At 42.9% G+C, this 20,522-nt stretch overlaps 1 protein-coding gene across 3 annotated transcripts in view; it reads right to left on the minus strand.

Annotated features, from left to right (window-relative positions):
* Window positions 1-20,522, minus strand: part of RIPK1 (receptor interacting serine/threonine kinase 1) — a 92,726-nt gene that overhangs the window by 7,924 nt on the left and 64,280 nt on the right. For all 3 annotated transcript variants that reach the window (XM_073550130.1, XM_073550131.1, XM_073550129.1), the window contains one exon: window positions 9,296-9,358. In XM_073550130.1, coding sequence (XP_073406231.1) covers window positions 9,296-9,358 — 63 coding nt within the window. The remainder of the gene's footprint in view (window positions 1-9,295; window positions 9,359-20,522) is intronic.

The following is a 20,522-nucleotide window of genomic DNA, read 5'->3' on the forward strand; positions in this document are numbered from 1 at the left end:
GGGGATGATTAGAATTTTTATGTTTTTATAATTTTTTTACTTTTCCCTGTAGTTATTAGTCCTTTTAGGAGACTTCGATCCTAATGACAGACACAGTGGTCTGCAAAAGATCATCAGCTGTCAGAGCAACCCATCGGCGCCCTGTGATCACGTCACTGGAGCGCCAAAGGGTGCAAAAAGTGACACGAACCTATGACGCTGTCAAAGATTGACAGTGCCATTTAATAGGTTAAGAGTTACACGCATGGAGCTGAGCAAGATAAATTGACATGCTGCGGTCAGGAGAGATGCGCCGCATGTCCATCTCCGTGGGTGATCCGCGGACATCGATGCATGCACAGTGGACATGGGATTTCTCAAAATCCCATCCACTATGATATACATCTGGGCGCTGCAGATGTATGCAGCGTCCAACCTGCAGCGTTTACGGACCATAGGAATGTACCCTTATAATTTCTTAAATATTCATGTTTCAGGTTTACTAAACTTTTGGATTGACTGTGACAGCACTGTAGTTGCTCAATAATAAAATTAATCAGTAAAAATACAAAATGTTTAATCATTTTACACCTAGCATATGTCAAAATACATGGTAAAAGGTGTCTATAGCCTTCAATGAGCAAATTTATATCTATATATGTATTTAGGTTTTTAATCATTAACTTTTAGAAGTCATAATTCTTTAATTGCTGTATCCGAATTTGTTAGAGCCATAAAAATAAAAAAAATCATTTTTTTTTCCACAAAAATGATATTTTTGCCCCCAATTTTTTTATTTTCCCAAGGGTAACAGGAGAAATTGGACCCCAAATGTTATTGTACAATTTGTCCTGAGTACACCGATACCCCATATATGCAGGTAAACCACTGTTTGGGCGCATGGCAGAGCTTGGAAGGGAAGGAGCGCTGTTTGACTTTTCAATGCAAAATTGGCAGGAATGGAGATCGGACGCCATGTCGCGTTTGGAGAGCCCCTGATGTACCTAAACAGTGGAAACCCCCCACAAGTGACCCCATTTTGGAAACTAGACCCCCCCCAAGGAACTTATCTAGATATGTGGTGAGAACTTTGAACCCACAAGGGCTTCACAGAAGTTTATAACGTACAGCGGTCCAATTAAAAAATCATATTTTTTCCACAAAAATGATCTTTTCACCCCCAATTTTTATTTTTCCAAGGGTAACAGTACCCTAAAAGTTATTGTGCAGTTTGTCCTGAGTACGCTGATACCCCACATGTGTAAACCACTATTTGGGCGCATGGCAGAGCTCGGAAGGGAAGCAGCGCCATTTGACTTTTTGGCTGGAATTGAGATCGGACACCATGTCGCGTTTGGAAAGCCCCTGATGTACCAAAACAGTGGAAACCCCCCCATAAGTGACATCATTTTGGAAAGTACACCCCCTAAGGAACTTATCTAGATGTATGGTGAGCACTTTGAACCCCCAAGTGCTTCACAGAAGTTTATAATGTAGAGCCGTAAAAATAAAAAATCATTTTTTTCACAAAAATGATCTTTTCACCCCCAATTTTTTATTTTCCCAAGAGTAACAGGAGAAATTGGACCCCAAAAGTTGTTGTGCAATTTGTTTTGAGTATGCTGATACCCTATATGTGGGGATAGACCACTGTTTGGGCGCATGGCAGAGCTCGGAAGGGAAGGAGCGTAGTTTGACTTTTCAATGCTAAATTGGCTGAAATTGAGATCAGACGCCATGCTGCGTTTGGAGAGCCCCTGATGTGCGTAAACTGTGGAAACCCCCCAATTATAACTCAAACTGTAACCCCAACACACCCCTAACCCTAATCCCAACCACAAACCTAACCTTACCACACCCAAAACCCTAATCCTAATCCCAACCCTAACTTTAGCCCCAACCCTAACCTTAACCTTAACGGGAAAATGGAAATAAATACATTTTTTTAATTTTATTATTTTTCCCTACATAAGGGGGGGATAAATGGGGGTTTGATTTACTACTTATAGTGGGTTTTTATGATTGGCAGCTGTCGGACACTAAAAGACACTTTTTATTGCAAAAAATAGTTTTTGCATCACCACATTTTGAGAGCTATAATTTTTCCATATTTTGGTGGAGTCATGTGAGGTCTTGTTTTTTGCGGGACGAGTTGATGTTTTTATTGGTACTGTTTTCGGGCACATGACATTTTTGGATCGCTTTTTATTCCGATTTTTGGGAGGCAGAATGAACAAAAACCAGCAATTCAGGAATTGCTTTTTATAAACTTTTTTTATACCGTTCCGCATGTGGTAAAATTGATAAAGCAGTTTTTTTCTTTGGGTCAATATGACGACAGCGATACCTCATTTATATATTTTTTTCATGTTTTGCCGCTTTTACACAATAAAAAGTATTTTATAGAAAAAATAATAATTTTTGCGTTGCTTTACTCTGAGAGCTATAACTATTTTTCTGCTGATGGCGCTGTATGGCAGCTTGTTTTTTGGGGGAAAAGATGACGTTTTCAGCTGTACCATTTTTTTACATCCGTCTTTTTGATCGTGTTTTATTGCATTTTTTGTTTGGCAGTATGATGATAGCATTGTTTTTTGCCTCGTTTTTTTATTTACGGTGTTCACTGAAGGGGTTAACTAGTGGGATAGTTTTATAGAGCGGGTCGTTAGAGACACGGCGATACCAAATATGTGTACTTTTGTTTTTTTTATTTACATAAATAAATGGATTTATTGGAAAAATATATATATATTTTTTTCTTTATTTGGGGATTTTTAAAAAAAGTATTTTTACATATTCTAATTTTTTTTTTTAAACTTTATAACATTGTCCCAGGTTGGTACATCACTATATCATGTCAGATCGCTAATCTGACACTTTGCATAGCACAGTGTCAGATCAGCAATCTGACAGGCAGCGAAGGAGGCTTGCCGGCGCGTGCTCTCAGCAGGCGCTAGCAAGCCACCTCCCTGCAGGACCCGGAAGGACCCCGCAGCCATCTTGGAGCCGGGGGTCTCCATGGCGACCACTGGAACAACGAGATCGCATTGCGTTGATCCGGTGGAAGCGCGCAGAGAGCACCCTCCCTGTGTGATGCTTCTCTATTACGCTGTCACTGACAGCGGCATCAGAGGGGTTAAATGCCCGCGATCGGTGCTAGCACCGATCGCGGGCATTGATGCGAAGTGTCAGTTCCTGCAGAGCAGTACTACCGTAGTACGGTGCATGTCGGGAATGGGTTAAGGTCTGGGCCATTCCAAAACATCTACATATTTCCCCTTAAACCACTGGAGTGTTGCTTTAGCAGTATGCTTTGGGTAGCTGTCTTGTTGGAAGGGAACCCCCGTCCCAGTCTCAAACCACTGACAGACTGAATCAGGTTTTGCTCAAGAATATCCCTGCATTTTGCACCATCCATCTTCCCCTCAATCCCTGCTGCCTTAAAACATCCCCACAATATTATGCTGCCACCACCATATTTCACTGTGGGGATGGTGTCATTGGAGTGATGAGCTGTGTTGGTTTGGCGTCAGACATAGCATTTAGTGGCCAAAAAGTTAAATTTTGTTCTCATTTGAGCACCTTTCTCCATACATTTGGGCAGTCTCCCACATGTCTCTTGGCAAACTCAAAACAAACCTTACAATTTTTGTGTGTAAGAAAAGGTATTTAAAGCGGCAAACGGGAATAAATCTATAGAGCCCACAGAGTCCGAAATCTCCTGGAGAACATGGTCAGGGCCGGTTTTTCCAATCCCTGATCATGTGATTGCTGTTATTCAATGAATAACGGCGATCCAGCAGAAAAAAGGGTGTCCACTATAAAAACAATTTCTCCCTCTTCTGACATGATAGAACATGTCAGAGGACAGAGAAATTATGTTCCCAAACCCTCTCAGTACCTCAAACATCCCCCGGGCCCTCCTGCTTCGTCCCACAGCCCTCCATGTCCTCTTCATGAAAAAAATGGGGGTGCATGTGCAGTGCACCCGCGGAGATCTGCCAGCTGGCACCCGGCAACAGCAGGGAATTTTCCTACTGGCTCCTAACTGTTGATCACTGCAATAGAACGTAACACAATGATCAAAAGCCCAATAATTAGTAAAGTATGCCTGTGCTATCCCCTTAGTTAGATTAATTTTTTTCAAATTTAATTATTTGTTGTTAGGGAAAGGGTTGGGCTTAGGGTTATTTCAAAAGAAAAAAAACAACAAAAACGACAATATGACGACTAATGTTGAGTGCAAGTGCTTGCTACTCAGGTTTGCGTAGGGTGCTCGGGTATGTACCTTGTATTGCGGGTGAATAACAGTGATGGCAATACTGGGATCGGTAAAAGACTTACCTGAATCATGTTCTCCGGGGTCTCAGCTACCCCGGTAGCAGAGACCTCGGGAATTTCCGATGCTGGGGGGCGCTATACACTTATTTCTCAGCGCCGTTAAAAAGCGGCGCTGAGGAATAAGTACTCTTAACTGCCGCCGTTAAAAGGCATATTGGCGATCGTTGTGGGGTTAAAAAAACAATTGTATAGATTTTATTTTTCTGTTATTGGAGCTGGATGAGAGCTTAGTTTTTAGGCGATGTTATAGTAATAATTTTTTATTTTTCCATAGACCACAGGTCTATGGAGGGAGGACAAGCTGTAGTTTTCTCTGGTATCATTTTGGGGTATATTTGACTTTTTAACCCCTTAACGACCACCGATACGCCTTTTAACGGAATAACGGTGACCGCAAAAAAAAAGAAAAAACCTCAGATTTCCCTTTTATTTCTCTCTCCTCTGATACGGTTAGGGTGGTGTTAGAGTTGTGGTTATGATTGGGATTAAGATTAGGGTTGGGATTAGGATCAGGGATGGGATTAGGGACAGGGGTAGGGCTGTGTTAGGGTTGGAGTTAGAATTGGGGGGTTTCAACTGTTTAGATACATCAGGGGGTCTTCAAATGCGACATGACGCCCGCCATTGACTCCAACCAATTTTGCGTTCAAAAAGTCAATCAGTGCTCCTTCTCTTCTGAGCCCTACTATGCGCCCAAACAGTGGCGTTCCCCCACATACGGGGTATCTGTGTACTCAGGAGAAATTGCAAAATTTGTGGTCCATATTCTCCTGATACTATTGTGAAAATAAAAACAAGTTTGGGTCTAAAGTAAATTTTTTGTGAAAAAAGTAAAATGTTCATTTTTTCCTTTCACATTGCTTTAGTTCTCGCGAAGCACCTGAAGGGTTAATATACTTCTTGAATGTGGTTTTGAGTACATTGAGGGGTGCAGTTTTTATAATGGTGTCACTTTTGGGTATTTTCTGTCATATTGACCCCCCAAACTCACTTCAAATGTGAGGTGGTCTCTAAAAAAATTGTTTTGTAAATGTTGTTTGAAAAATTAGAAAATCGCTGGTCAATTTTTAACCCTTATAACATCCTAACAAAAAAAAAAAAAAATAATGTTTCCAAGATTGTGCTGATGCAACGTAGACATGTGGGAAATGTTATTAACTATTTTGCATGATATGTGATTTAAGGGCACAAGTTTGAAAAGTGCAAAAATTTTTAAATTTTTGTCAAATTTCTGTTTTTGTTTCATAAATGCAAGTCATATTGCCATTCACTGTAAGGGACAATTGACATGCTAACTTTAGTCTGCGGGTCCATACCTTTACAGTGATACCCAATTTATATTTTATATTTCAATACTTCTGCCCATTAAAAATTATTGATTGTCATGGTCTGTGTGATTTAAGTGTCCCCTTAAAGAGTAACTAAATATTTGGGGCACACATGGCAATATGAATTATGTGTCTTTTATATGACCATTTATTATTTGTAAAAAAAAAAAAAACTGTCCACGGTATTTTAAGGCAAAACAATATGTTCTTTGGCTTGCAGGCCTCCCAACTTTTTGTCCATACATAATTATGATGCATATGGTCAAAAATTTCAATTTTTTATTTTATTTGACCACAGAAAATTTTTCCACCAAATAAGATTTTTGTCCTCATGAAAAGTAGTTTTGAGTAATACAAGTTTCTTTTAAAGGGAACTTGTCACCCCCCTGGCATTTTTAAGTAAAAGAGACACCTTGTGCAGCACTAAGGCTGGTTTCACATTAGCACTTTTTAAGCGCACGCACGGCCGGGGGTAGCTCCGCCCCCGAGCCGGCTCTCTGCCCGGCGTGCCCGCCCCTTGCTTGTAGCGCCGCCTCCTAGCGCACAGCGGCGCCTGCGATCGGCGCACCCTATCTTTAGCATAGGGTGCGCAGATCGTGCGCAGGCCGTGCGCTAGTTGCGCTTTGACCTGCGCTGCGCACTTTTGACGGTGCGCCATGCGCGCCAAAATCAAACTTTTCGGATTTCGGCGTGCTCGGCACACCGTCAAAAGTGCGCAGCGCAGGTCAAAGCGCAACTAGCGCACGGCCTGCGCACCCTATGCTAAAGATAGGGTGCGCCGATCGCAGGCGCCGCTGTGCGCTAGGAGGCGGCACTACAAGCAAGGGGCGGGCACGCCGGGCAGAGAGCCGGCTCGGGGGTGGAGCTACCCCCGGCCGTGCGTGCGCTTAAAAAGCGCTAATGTGAAACCAGCCTAATGCTGCATTCTGTCAAGGTGGCTCTTTTATTTATCGTCCCTTCCACCGCAGAAATAATCGTTTTTAAAAGTTGTCACATACCTGTTTCTTGACCGGGGGAGGGGGGGGGCAGGTCTTTCCCCCTCTGACACATACGCCTCACATCCATCACTCATGTCTTCCTGCATTGTTTGCTCCGCCTCCTCATCGTTCTTTTGAAATCCTGGCACCTGCGCTGCACTATATATTCTTGGGCATGCGCAGCTAGCGCTGCCCGTTCTCTCTCATCACATCCTGGTCTTCCTATCGCACCTGCGTGGATGCGCGGCCAGAGATCCCGCCCCGCAGTCGCTTATGATTTATTCACACTGCGGGGCTGGGAATCTTGGACATGCGAAGTAGTTCTCTGTGGCTCTCATGCTCAAGATTCCCTGCCCCGCAGTGTGAATAAATCATAAGCGACTGCAGGGCAGGATCTCTGGCCACGCATCCACACAGGAGCGATAGGAAACCCAGGATGTGATGAGAGAGAATGGGCAGTGCTAACTGCGCATGCCCAAGAATATATAGTACAGCGCAGGTGTCAGGATTTCAAAAGAACGATGAGGAGGCGGAGCAAACAATGCAGGAAGACATGAGTGACGGATGTTAGGCGTCTGTGTCAGAGGGGGAAAGACCTGCCCACCGGTCAAGAAACAGGTATGCCTGACAACTTTTAAAAACGATTATTTCTGCGGTGGAAGGGACGATAAATAAAAGCGCCACCTTGACAGAATGCAGCATTAGTGCTGCACAAGGTAGCTCTTTTACTTAAAAATGTCTGGGGGGGAGGGGGACAGGTTCCCTTTATCCACCTTATATCACACTTTTTGGGAGGGAGAAAGACAAAGAAACCACAAGAAACAGCGGGGCCTTAACATATTCTGACATTCATAACCCATTTTTTTTATGAGCTGGATAAACAAATACCAGAAACTCTGACATTTGTCTAATTTTTTTTATCATACAGTGTTGACAATGTGGGATAAATAACTATGTCGTTTTCTAATATGGGTTACCAAGAATATGGAGATACTCAATTTATATAGTTTTAGAGGGAACCTCTTAGCAGGATCAACCCTCCAAAGGCATGTAGGTCATAGCCAGCTGAATAAAGTGATACATTGATGTCTGCAATCCGATGTTATATTCCAGAGAAATCCATGTTTTTCTTATATGTAAATGTGATGTTCAGGACTACGGCCCAGACACTTATCTCCCTGAGAATCTGCCTCCAGAGATTATTTTTAATAACAGGGGGAGTTACCAATGTGAGACAAGTATCTAACACAGAACAGGAGGACTGAACACACACAATCACATTAGCTGCAGCTCTCACAGCTCTGCTGTATTGTAACCCTGACTGCCTGTGAGATGGAATCTGAGAGGAACCTGTCAAATATAATCACACACAGATCTGAGATCAGGAAAGCAGAAAGCGGCCATTGCACATCACACTGGTAATTTATTCTTTTATTAAAAATAATCTCTGGAGGCAGATTCTCATGCAGATCAGTGTCTGGCCCATAGTCCTGAAAAGCTCATTTACATATAAGAAAAACGTGGATTTCTCTGGAATAAGATTTTGTATTTGCAGATATCAAGGTATCAGTTTATTCAGCTTCCTATGACCTGCGTACTCATTTGACGTTTAAGGAGGGTGGATTCTACCAACAGATTCCCTCTAAACATTTTACTAATTTTGCACAAGAAATATATATTTTTGGATCATATTCTGAGAGTCCTACTCCTAAGCATTTCCTTTTTTTTTTTTGCATAAAAAGTTATAGCTATTTAAGGTACGGTATATCATTTTGAGATACGCACTATTTTTTGATCACTTTCTATTTCATTTTTTAGTCAAGCAGGATAAACAAAAACTGGGATATTTATTAGTCCACAAAGGGCCTTGAACAGTTACGAGTCAGCATGTGACCACCGGTATGCAAACTGCATGGTAAATAACAGTAAAATCTAAAGAAAACTATATAAAGTTTGGTATCACCTTAATCATACTGACCTGCAGAAACATGTTATTGGGTTATTTTTACTGCAAATTTGAAATCTGCAAAGAGGCAACCCAAAACACAATGGCAGAATTTTCTCTTTCAAACCATTTCAGCCCACTTGGAATGATTTTCACGTTTTGCCGTAAAGTGAGCGGTCATTGTAAACTACAGTTTGTCTCGTAAAAACCTGCGGGAATCTAGGGAGATATGTATCTAACACAGTACAGTGGATTAAAAACAAGCCCTTATACGGATATCTTGCTGGAAAAATAATATAGTTATGGCTCTTGGAAGTAAGGGAGTAAATAAATGAAAGCACAATAAGGAATACTGGCTCCTTTGGTAATGAGGGAAATACAGTATAAGGCCGGGATCAAACACAGCGAGATACGGCCGAATCTCGCAGGTTAAAACCAAGCTCTGGCGCCGGCATTCCGGAGCGGAGCATGCAGCCGCACAGCAATACATGGAGCTGCACGCTCCGCTACGGAGTGCCGGCGCCAGAGCTTGGTTTTAACCTGCGAGACTCGGCCGTATCTCGCTGTAGTGTGACTCCGGCCTAAAACATGAGTTGGTTCAAACTGCGTTATACAAAGTGCACCAGTGCCGAGGCGCATGCCACTGACCGCTCAGTCCTGGAACTCCACACATCCCCATGACCATCAGAATGGCATAAAATAAATTATTGACACTTGACATTTACCTTGAGGATACATCGATGAATATTCAAAGTTTCCTTTGGGGAACAAACTGTTTCCCTCAGCTCCTGCAAGAACAAAGAAACAAATGGCTATCAAGTCTGGCAAAAAAGCTTAAAGGACATGTGCATTATTTATTAATTAAAAGAACATTAAAATATCTATTTTTTTGTTAACATCTGACATGCACCCATGCACTTTGCTTGAGGTCCCATTCCCCGTGTCAATTGCCAGTCCACTCTACCCAGTCAGACCCTGTCCAGAGACAAATCCTTCTGGACAAAAGAAATAACAGGGCCCAGTTGTCAATTTATTCACACATTTACAGGAGGAACAACATAGGAACAGAACAACACAGACTTCTAAGTACTGTGAATGGGGCATGCTTTCTGGTAGGCATCCGTAGATATGGTGACACCTGTTTTGCTCACCTCTCGACTAGCCCTTTAATGTAAAGTAATAATACAACATTAATTATTGATGGTTAATACCGCTAATACTAATTACTTTTAAGGATGCTATAGACTCGAGAAACAGAGTTAATATTTTTTCAGTTTCTTAAACAATTCAATCACCAGCTAAAATTTTGAAAACTACACCTCTCAAGGAATTCATCTAAGAGTAGTAAGTACTGTTAACCATCAGGCGATTCACAGACTTGTATGACATTGGACTGGGTAAATGAAATATTACCATTTTTTTTTTTCAGTAAAATATTGCTTTGACTCAAAGTTTTTTGATTTTAAAAAGGGATAATAGGAGAAAACGAACAGTACAATATATTACGTAATTTTTCCCGATTGCAACATTACCCTATAAGTGGTCAAAAACTACTTTTGAGGCACAGTGCAAAGGTCAGAAGGTTTGAAGTGCCATATTACAGTGTAGATTTTGCTGTTATGGTTTGCGGATGCCATGTTACACTGACAGAGCCCCTGAGGTGCCAGAACAGCAGAACCCCCATAAGTGACCCCATTTTACAAACTACACCTCTCAATGAATTCATCTAGGGTGCAGTGATTATATTGACGCCACAGAATTTTATACCATTTGGCGGTAAAGTAAAAAATAATTTCATTTTTACCACAAAAAAAAAAATTGTTTTAGCCCCAGATTTTATATTTTCACATGGGGAAATGGGTAAAAATGGCACAAAAATTTGGCACACAATTTCTGCTGAATGTGGCAATACCCCATATTGCTGTACAGTACTGCTTAGCCACACGGCGAGAATCGGGAGGGACGGAGCTATTTGACTCTTCGAGAACAAACTATTGTAGAATAGTTTGCGGATTCCATATACAGAGCCCCTAAGTGCCAGAAGAGCAGAATACCCCTTCAAGTGACCCCCTCTGGAAGCCCCCTATGATTCCACTAACAGATGACAGATCTGAAGTTGAAACTTTTATTGGGAACATTTTACATAACATTTTGGATCACATTTATAGTGCGCTTTACACTGACCACTTATTTGGGGGTTTTGATCTAAATCTCTGAGTGACGCAATACAGATGAAACCCCCGAGGCTTCCAATCACTATAATGAGGCAGCAGAGTTACTCTGGACTCTGTCTGGCCTCTGTTCAGAGTTGTCCTTTTCAGAAGTGCACAAAACAGTGGCCGAAGGCACTTTTATGCAATCCTAAAAAGACGACACCGCCAGATCATAGACCAGACTGCGTCCACCGTGTCTCATTATAGGGAATTTTCCGCCGGGGGTTCTGTCTGAATCACGTATTGCAGAGATTCACATGGAAACCCCATTGCAGGGCCTCAGCATAAAGCACAGGATGAATGTGCGCCGAGCCTTACTGCGATCTTTGGGACGCAGAATGAAAAAAAATCAACAGCCTGTGAAGAATTGTTTTGATTTATTTTCTACGCCATTTCTCGTGCGGTATAAGTGATTAGGCGACTTTATCCTTTGGGTCAGTGCGACTCCAGCGATACCAGATTTATAGCGGGTTTTTATGTTTGGCTGCTGTCACACACTAAAAGACGCTTTTTATTGCGAAAACAAGTTTTTGCATCACAATATTTATAGCACTATAAATTTTCTATGTTTTGGCTGACGAGAGTCATGTTATGGCTTGTGTTTTGCGGAACAACGTGACGTTTTTATTGGTACCATTTTCGGGCACATGACAGGTTTTTTTTAATACAATTTTTATTTAAATTTCCAACCTTTCCATAAAGCACAACAAAAATAGACATACAGTGTGTACATGTGCAGATATAATATAAACGACCAGTAAATATAACAAGTTCACATTGGATATATAATCTGTCATAACATAGATTTAACTTAGACAGAGTAGACCATTCCACAAAGAAATGACTATATAGCAGGAAAGGGGATAAGGGGAGAAGTCGGCGAAGAGCTACTGGTAGGTATCAAAAAGGTAGACCTTGTAACAATGAATACAATTAAAAAAGGATCCTGGATATGGGCACCCCTCCAAGAGGACTGCAATACTACCCAAGTAAGGCTGGAAGCCTATTAACGAACTGAAATAGGAATAGCAAATTTAAAGAAGGCCCACACCTCCCATGATTTACTAACTCTTTATTGGGAGGAAACGTTCAAGACTAGATAATATTCATGGTGAAAGTGGATATTTTATTGCATAATAAATTTAAAGATGGAGGAAAGGATGACTTCCACAAAGCTGCAATACATTGCCTGGCAGCAATGAGTATGTGAAGCCATCTGTGGGGAGTTTTTTGAGACCACCAATCCTTGGTACCTTCCAATACTGCCACCTTGTGGCATGCTTAAACCTTAGGAGTTCCCAGCCCAGTGCACCAGGTCGAAGGCCTTTTCAGCATCCAAAGACAGGAGAACACTAGGGTCTCCAGACAGCTCAGCGATTCTAATCAAATTGTTTAGTCTCCTAGTTCCATCTTTAGATTGTCGCCCCGCAGCGAAGCCCACCTGGTCAGGGGTAACCAAAGAGGGCAGGATTTTATGTATTCTGGAAGCAAGGCATTTAGAAAATATCTTCACATCACAATTTAGTAAAGAGATGGGGCCTAATGTTGGCTGGACTAGAAAGCGGTTTCCCTGGTTTCAGGATAGTGGTAATTATGGCTTCCAGACCCGAGGGGGCTATGGATTTAGAACTCTGCCAAAAATTAAAGTTTCTCATTGGGAAGGCCATTAGGGCCTGGGGACAAGTTAGATTTAGAGGTATTAATGATATTTTGAATTTCCTGTAAGGTGAATGGGCAATTGAGAGCCGAGTTGTTCTTCAGACATTTTGGGAAGCTTTAATTTATCCAGATAATTCTGAATTGAAGATACTGGTTGAGTAACATAGGGAACATCTTTCAAATTATATAATTTCAAGTAGTATTTAGCAAATTCCTCAGCAATATCTATCGGACTACAAATTTTGGTATTGTGGGGGCCAGCAAGATATTATTTACTATTATAGCGCCATTTATTCCATGGCACTTTACATGTGAAAAATAAAAAACAAGTACAATAATCCTAAACCATACAAGTGACGACTGGTACAGGAGGAGAGAGAGGACCCTGCCCACGAGGGGTCACAATGTACAAGGGATGGGTGAGGATACAATAGGCGAGGGCAGAGCTGGTCGTGCAGCAGTTTGGTGGATTGCCGGTTACTGCAGGTTGTAGGCTTGACGGAAAAGGTAGGTCTTCAGGTTCCTTTTGAAGGTTTCCACAGTAGGAGAGTCTGATATGTTGGGTTAGAAAGTTCCAGAGTAGGGGAGATGAGCGAGAGAAAGCTTGTATGCGAAGTGGGAAGAGGAGATAAGAGGGGAGTAGAGAAGGAGATCTTGTGAGGATCGGAGGTTGCGTGCAGGTAAGCCCCTGGAAGGTCACAGATGTATGGAGGACACAGATTGTGGATGGCTTTGTATGCCATGGTTAGGGTTTTGACCTGGAGTCTCTGGGTAATGGGGAGCCAGTTAAGGGATTGACAGACAGGAGAGGCCAGGGAATAGCGGGGAGACAGGTGGATTAGTCGATCAGCAGAGTTTAGGATAGATTGGAGGGACGTGAGAGTGTTAGAGGGGAGGCCACAGAGAAGGAGGTTGCAGTAGTCAAGGTGGGAGATGATGAGGGCATGCACTAGAGTTTTTGCAGATTCTAGGTTGAGGAATGTATAGATCCGGGAAATATTTTTGAGTTGAAGTCAATAGGAAGTGGGAAGGGCTTGGATATGTGGTTTGAAGGAGAGACCGGAGTCAAGGATTACCCCAAGGCAGCGAGCTTGTGGGACTGGAGAGAGTGAGCAGCCATTTACTTTAGGTCTGTTGGGGGAGTCGAGTGAGATGGGGGAAAGATGATGAAATCTGTTTTGTCCACGTTAAGTTTTAGAAATCTAGTGGAGAAGGATGAAATAGCGGACAGACATTGTAGGATTTTGGTTAGTAGGGAGGTGATATCTGGTCCAGAGAGGTAGATCTGTGTGCCGTCAGCATAGAGGTGATACTGCAAGCCGTGAGATTCTATGAGCTCTCCCAGGCCAAAGGTGTAAATGGACAACAGCAGGGCCGTAGGACTGAATCTTGCGGGTCTCCAACAGATAGGGGGTGAGGTGAGGAGGTGGTGTGTGAGTGGGAGGATCTGAATGTTCCGTCAGTTAGGTATGACGCGATCCAAGATAGGGCCAAGTCTGTGATGCCAAGAGATGAGAGGGTCTGTAGAAATAAGGAATAGTCCACTGTGTCAAAGGAAGAGGACAAGTCCAGGAGGAGGAGGGCAGAGCAGTGTCGCTTGGCTTTGGCAGTCAGTAAGTCGTTGGTGACTTTTGTTAGGGCAGGTTCAGTGGAGTGATGTGGTCAGAAGCCAGATTGTAAGCAGTCGAATAGGGAGCAGGAAGAGAAGTTGGAGGACAGTTAGAAATGGACATGTTGTTCCAGTAGTTCTGAGGCATAGGGGAGAAGTGATATGGGACGATAGCTAGAAACAGAGGATGGGTCAAGAGAGAGGTTTTTGAGGATGGGTGTGATTAAGGCATGTTTGAAAAATGAGGGGAAAAAGCTAGTTGTTAGGGATAGGTTGAAAAGATGGGTTAGGGTTGGGATGAAGACTGTGGTGAGGTTTGGGATGAAGTGGGATGGGATCGGGTCAATCGCATAGGTGGTGAGATGTGATCTCGAGAGTAGGGTGGAAAGTTGGTCTTCTGTAATGGTGGAGAAGGTGGTTTTGGAGGAGGAGAGCTGAAAAGGTAGGAGGAGAGACTCTGGGGGTTGTAGGCCAAAGCTTTCTCTGATGTTATCAATCTTCTGTTTGAAGAATGAGTCAAAGTCTTCAGCTGAGATAAGTGGAGAGTGAGGAGATGCTGGGGGACAAAGGAGAGAATTTAAGGTGTTGAATAGCTGTTTATGGTTGTGAGAGAGGGCGGATATGAGAGATGAGAAGTAGGTTTGTTTTGCTGTGGCGAGTGTGACCTTGCAAGGAGTGAGGGACTGTTTGATTGCGATGAAGTCTTCATTGGAGTGTGATCTTTTCCATTTCGGCTCAGCAACCCTATTCAATTTTGCTTTTTTAATTCTTGTTTTTTAACTCTCCATGCTATTATCCCTGCTCTATCGCCCATAGCATAAAATTGGGATCTAATCTTCCTGAGATTATTCTCCTAAGTAGATAAGAGGGAGAGGAGCTGCATTTTGCAAATCAAAATCTCCTGATACGTGGCAATCACAGAGGAAGCCTTATTCAATTCCTCCAAAACCTCGATTCTCCCTAGTAGCTCGTCTAGGACTTTTTCTTTTGTTTTTGTTGGCAGCAAATCATTTGTGTCTCTCCATCTGTGCATCATCTACAGCAAGCTGCTTCTCTTATACACCGACATAGGAAAAAACAGGAAATACAGTCACATGCTATCCCTGTGTGAGCCTCTGGGAGTTTTTTTTTCTGTTCTAACTTTATAAACCGCATACAAATTTAGCAACTGAACACTCAGACAGGAATGGAGTTGGTGCACCAAACATTTTCCAACAGTTTTTTTTTTTCCAAAGGAAGCAATTTTAATAAAAATACCCCTTATAAATGCCTTATGAGCCAAGCACAAAGTTTCATCAGAAATTTCACCATTGTCATTAAATTTAAAGTAGTTTGCCAGCTCCTCAGTGAGAGCATTAGTAACACTTTCCTTACCAAGTAGGTTAGTGTTCAGACGTCAGCTGGGGGAATTACAATTAAAAGACGACACCAAGCAGAAAACCTGCCTAATAAGGCACTTACGACAAGAAAGAAACCAATGCTCACTATACATGTGGGTTGGGGGTAACAAAATTTATAGAGCAGAGAACACTGAAATCTCCCGTTCATTTCTTAATGCAATAAGCGGTCAGTAAAATGAAGGCCATGTTTAACCGGAACTAATGACAAGGAAGGAAGGAAACCCACATAAGATAATAAGTCAAGCCTTTGACCACTCCAGGTTTAATTTCTTATGTGCTGTGTTTCCTACGGCATGACGTTCTGGTGACGGAGGGTGCAGGTCCCACATAATTAGCAGCTTTTCCACTTGAGAGACCGAGAGGCAAATATGAGCAAATTCAAGATGATGAATAATCATTTTCACTGGGAATCCCCATCAGTAAGGGATGTTGTCTCTTAGGGTATGTGTACACGTTGCGGATTGCTGTGCGAAATTTTCAGCGCGGAATCTGCATATTTTTGCAGAATCTGCAGGTCAAAATCCGAGCGTTTTTCCTGCGGATTTAGTGCGGATTTGGCCTGCGTTTTTACACCTGCGGATTCCTACAATGGAATGGGTGTAAAAACGCTGTGGAATTCGCACAAAAAATTGACATGCTGCAGAAAATAAACCGCTGCGTTTCCGCGCTGATTTTTCCGCAGTATGTGCACAGTGGTTTTTTCCCCATTGAATAACACTGTACTGTAAATCACTAGCAAAACTGCAGCGGATCAGCAGCGTCAAATCCGCAGCAAATCCGCAACATGTGCACATACCTTTAAAATTCTGGCTACTCCTGCAAATTCTCTTCTTTTAGGCTAGTTTCACACTAGCGTTTTTTGCCAGCAGCGCACGCCCCGCCCCCTCCGGTTATCTCCGCCTAGTATCGCACACGGCTGCATGCGATCTGCACACCCTATCTTTAGCATAGGGTGCGCAGACCGTGCGCTAGTAGAATTTAGTGTGCACTGCGCCCTTTTGACGGTGCACTGCTGGCAAAAAACACTAGTGTGAAACTAGCCTTAGCCAGAATCACAGCAGATAAATCTGAAAATACTGCAAGATTTTGAAAAGGAGTTGAAAGAGCAGATTTCCCCCTCCAGTTATAAAGAAAAATCTCCTTTGTCTTATTCTTAGGCTTAGGAACTCTATGGATTCTTTCCACCAAGAGGTCTCTAGGGTCAGTGCCCGGTATCACCTCATTTAGGTCATGAAAATACTCTTGCAAGTCCCCATCTTTTATTGACTCGGGAATGCCTCTCAATCTCCCATTACTGCGCCTGGACCTGTCTTCCAGGTCATATATTTTAGCTTTCAGTAGGGAGACTTCATCTTCCAGAGCTGAATTGGTCTCAATTAGGTTATTGTGAAAGCTGGCATATTCTGCCATTTTAGATTCAATATGCTCTGTGCGTTCACCTAGTACATCAATATCTCCTTTTACTGCAGCCAGCATACTTTTGAGGTCCACCTGCAGTGAAGCCCTAAGGGAACTGAGGAGCTTTTGCATAGTTTTTTCCAATAGAGGAATATCTGCATCCTCTGTATGCTCTCCCGCTGCTGTGGTGACTAGTGCTCTGCATGGTCACTGTGAGGAGAAGGAAGAGGGGGATGGCGCCATCTTGTCTGACTGAGCTGGGTCTGCTTCTCGAGCAAAAAAGTCCATCAGCTTAGGCCTGTTTCACATTTCAGTTATTTGACATCAGTCAAAATCCGCCAGATTGTGAAAAAACGGATCCGTTTCCGTTGTGGCACAAACGGATGCCAGTGGATCCGTTTTTTTGACGATCCGCTTTAGCAGCTAGTGCCTGAAATTTAAAGGAACACGAGTCTGGGAAAAAGGAGAGAGAGAGAGAATGGCGGATAGCGGCGGATCCGTTGCTCTCCGTTGTTTTGACGCAGACAAAAAACGTTTCATTGTCCGTTCACTCAAGACAGTGGACGCCAAAATTATGGCGGATCCATCAAAAAACGGATCCAACAGATGCCCATCCGTCAAAATCCGTCGCTAATGCAAGTGAATGGGGAAAAAAACGGATCCGTAAAAAAAAATGGCGGATCTGTTTTTTGCAAACAGCGGATTTTGACTGATGGCAACAAACGGAAATGTGAAACAGGCCTTAGCGGGAGACCCCCATTTTTGTGACCACGATTCTCTTTACTGGATGCTCAGGTAACGTATGGGACAGCTTTTTACTTTAACCCCTTTCTGTCATGTGATGTACTATCCCGTCCATGTGCCCTGGGACTTAATTCCCAGGGACAGGATAGTACGTCACAGCGATCAGTGGCGCTGATTGCGGCCGGGTGTCACCTGATTATGACAGCTGACACCCGGCACAATGTGTCAGGGGCGGTCACGGACCGCCCCCGACACGTTAACCCCTCGCACACCGCGATCAAACACGATCGCGGTGTACCGGGGGTTAAAGGGAAGCATCGGCAGGGAGGGGGTTCCCTCCATGTTTCCCTGAGCCCCCCACAGCAGCGCAATGTGCAGCGCTGCTGCGGGGGGCTCCATCCCTGCAGATCCCCGAATCCAAGATGGCGACGGGGACCTTCGGGGGCCTGCAGGGAGCTGGCTTCCTCAGTGCCTGCAAAGCGCAGGCAAGGAGGAAGCCTTGTGCAGTGCCTGTGACAGATCGCTGATCTGTCACATGACAGGTATGTCCCCCCTGGGACAACGTAACAAAGTAAAAAAAAAAAAAAACAAACAAAAAACAATAAAAGTACACATATTTGGTATTGCTGCGTCCGTAACAACCCACCCTATAAAACTGTCCCACTAGTTAACCCCTTTAGCGAACCCCTTAAAAAATAAAAAACAAAGCAAAAAATGATTTATTATCATACCGCCAAACAGTGAAATAACGCGCGATCAAAAAGACGCATATAAATATCCATGGTACCGCTGAAAACATCATCTTGTCCCACAAAAAACGAGCCACCATACAGCATCACCAGCAAAAAAATAAAAAAGTTATAGCTTGCAGAATAAAGCGATGCAAAAATAATTATTTTTTATATAAAATTGTTTTCATTGCATAAAAGCGCCAAAACACAAAAAAAACACCTAAATGAGGTATCGCTGTAACCGTACTGACCCGAAGAATAAAACCGCTTTATCAATTTTACCGCAGGCGGAACGGTGTAAACGCACTCCCCAAAAGAAATTCATGAAACGCTGGTTTTTGTTCATTCTGCGTCCCAAAAATCGGAATAAAAAGCGATAAAAAAAAAAAGTCACGTGCCCGAACATGATACCAATAAAAGCGTCAACTTGTCCCGCAAAAAATAAGACCTCACATGACTCAGTGGGTCAAAATATGGAAAAATTATAGCTCTCAATATGTGGTGATGCAAAAACTATTTTTACAATAAAAAGCGTCTTTTAGCGTGTGACAGCTGCCAAAAATAAAAACCCGCCATAAATAGTAAATCAAACCCCCCGTTATCACCCCCTTAGGGAAAAATAATAAAATTAAAAAGAAAATGTATTTATTTCCATTTTCCCATTAGGGTTAGGGCTAGAGTTAGGGCTGAGATTAGGGTTAGGGTTGTGTTGGGGTTAGAGTTGGAGTTATAATTGGGGGGTTTCCACTGTTTGGGGACATCAGGTGCTCTCCAAATGCAACATGGCATATGATCTCAATTCCAGCCAATTCTGCGCTGAAAAAGTCAAATGGTGCTTCTTCCCTTCCAAGCTCTGCCATGCACCCAAACAGTGTTTTACCCCCGCATATGGGGTATCCCCCTACTCAGGACAAATTGCAAAACAACTTTTGGGGTCCAATTTCTACTGTTACCCTTAGGAAAATAAAAAATTGGGGGCAAAAATATAATTTTTGTGGAAAAAAATGATTTTATTTTCACGCCCGGGCGTTATAAACTTCTGTGAAGCACTTGGGGGTTCAAAGTGCTCACCACACATCTAGATAAGTTCGGTGGGGGATCTAGTTTCCAAAATGGGGTCACTTGTGGGGAGTATCAACAGTTTAGGTACATCAGGGGCTCTCCAAACGCACATGACACCCGCAGACCATTCCATCAAAGTCTGCATTCCAAAACGTCACTACTTCCCTTCCGATCCCCGACGTGTGCCCATACAGTAGTATTCTCCCACATATGGGGTGTCAGCGTACTCAGGAAAAATTGGACAACAACTTATGGGGTCCAATTTCTCCTGTTACCCTTGGGAAAATAAAAAAATTGGAGACTAAATGATCATGTTTGTGGAAAAAATACGATTTTTTTATTTTCACGCCCGGGCGTTATAAACTTCTGTGAAGCCCTTGGGGGTTCAAAGTGCTCACCACACATCTAGATAAGTTCCTTAGGGGGTCTAGTTTCCAAAATGGTGTCACTTGTGGGGGGTTTCCACTGTTTAGGTACATTAGGGGCTCTCCAAAGGCAACATGACACCTGCAGAGCATTCCATCAAATTCTGCATTCCAAAACGTCACTACTTCCCTTCCGAGCCCTGACGTGTGCCCATACAGTAGCTTTCTCCCACATATGAGGTATCAGCGTACTCAGGACAAATTGGACAACAACTTTTGGGGTCCAATTTCTCCTGGTACCCTTGGAAAAATAAAAAAATTGGTGACTAAAAGATCATGTTTGTGGAAAAAATATGATTTTTTTTTATTTTCACGCCTGGGCGTTATAAACTTCTGTGAAGCACGGGGGGGTTCAAAGTGCTCACCACACATCTAGATAAGTTCCTTGGGGGGTCTAGTTTACAAAATGGTGTCATTTGTTGGGGGTTTTCACTGTTTTGGTACATCAGGGGCTTTCCAAACGCGACATGGTGTCCGATATCAATTCCAGCCAAAAAGTCAAATGGCGCTGCTTCCCTTCCGAGCTCTGCCATGCGCCGAAATAGTGGTTTACCCCCACATGTGGGGTATCAGCGTACTCCGGACAAATTGCACAATAACTTTTAGGGTCCTGTTACCCTTGGAAAAATAAAAATTGGGGGTGAAAAGATCATTTTTGTGGAAAAAATATGATTTTTTAATTGTACGGCTGTACGTTATAAACTTCTGTGA

This window comes from Dendrobates tinctorius, unplaced genomic scaffold, assembly GCF_039654945.1.
Source record: "Dendrobates tinctorius isolate UK_male_01 unplaced genomic scaffold, ASM3965494v1 ptg000163l, whole genome shotgun sequence".
NCBI lineage: Eukaryota > Metazoa > Chordata > Amphibia > Anura > Dendrobatidae > Dendrobates > Dendrobates tinctorius.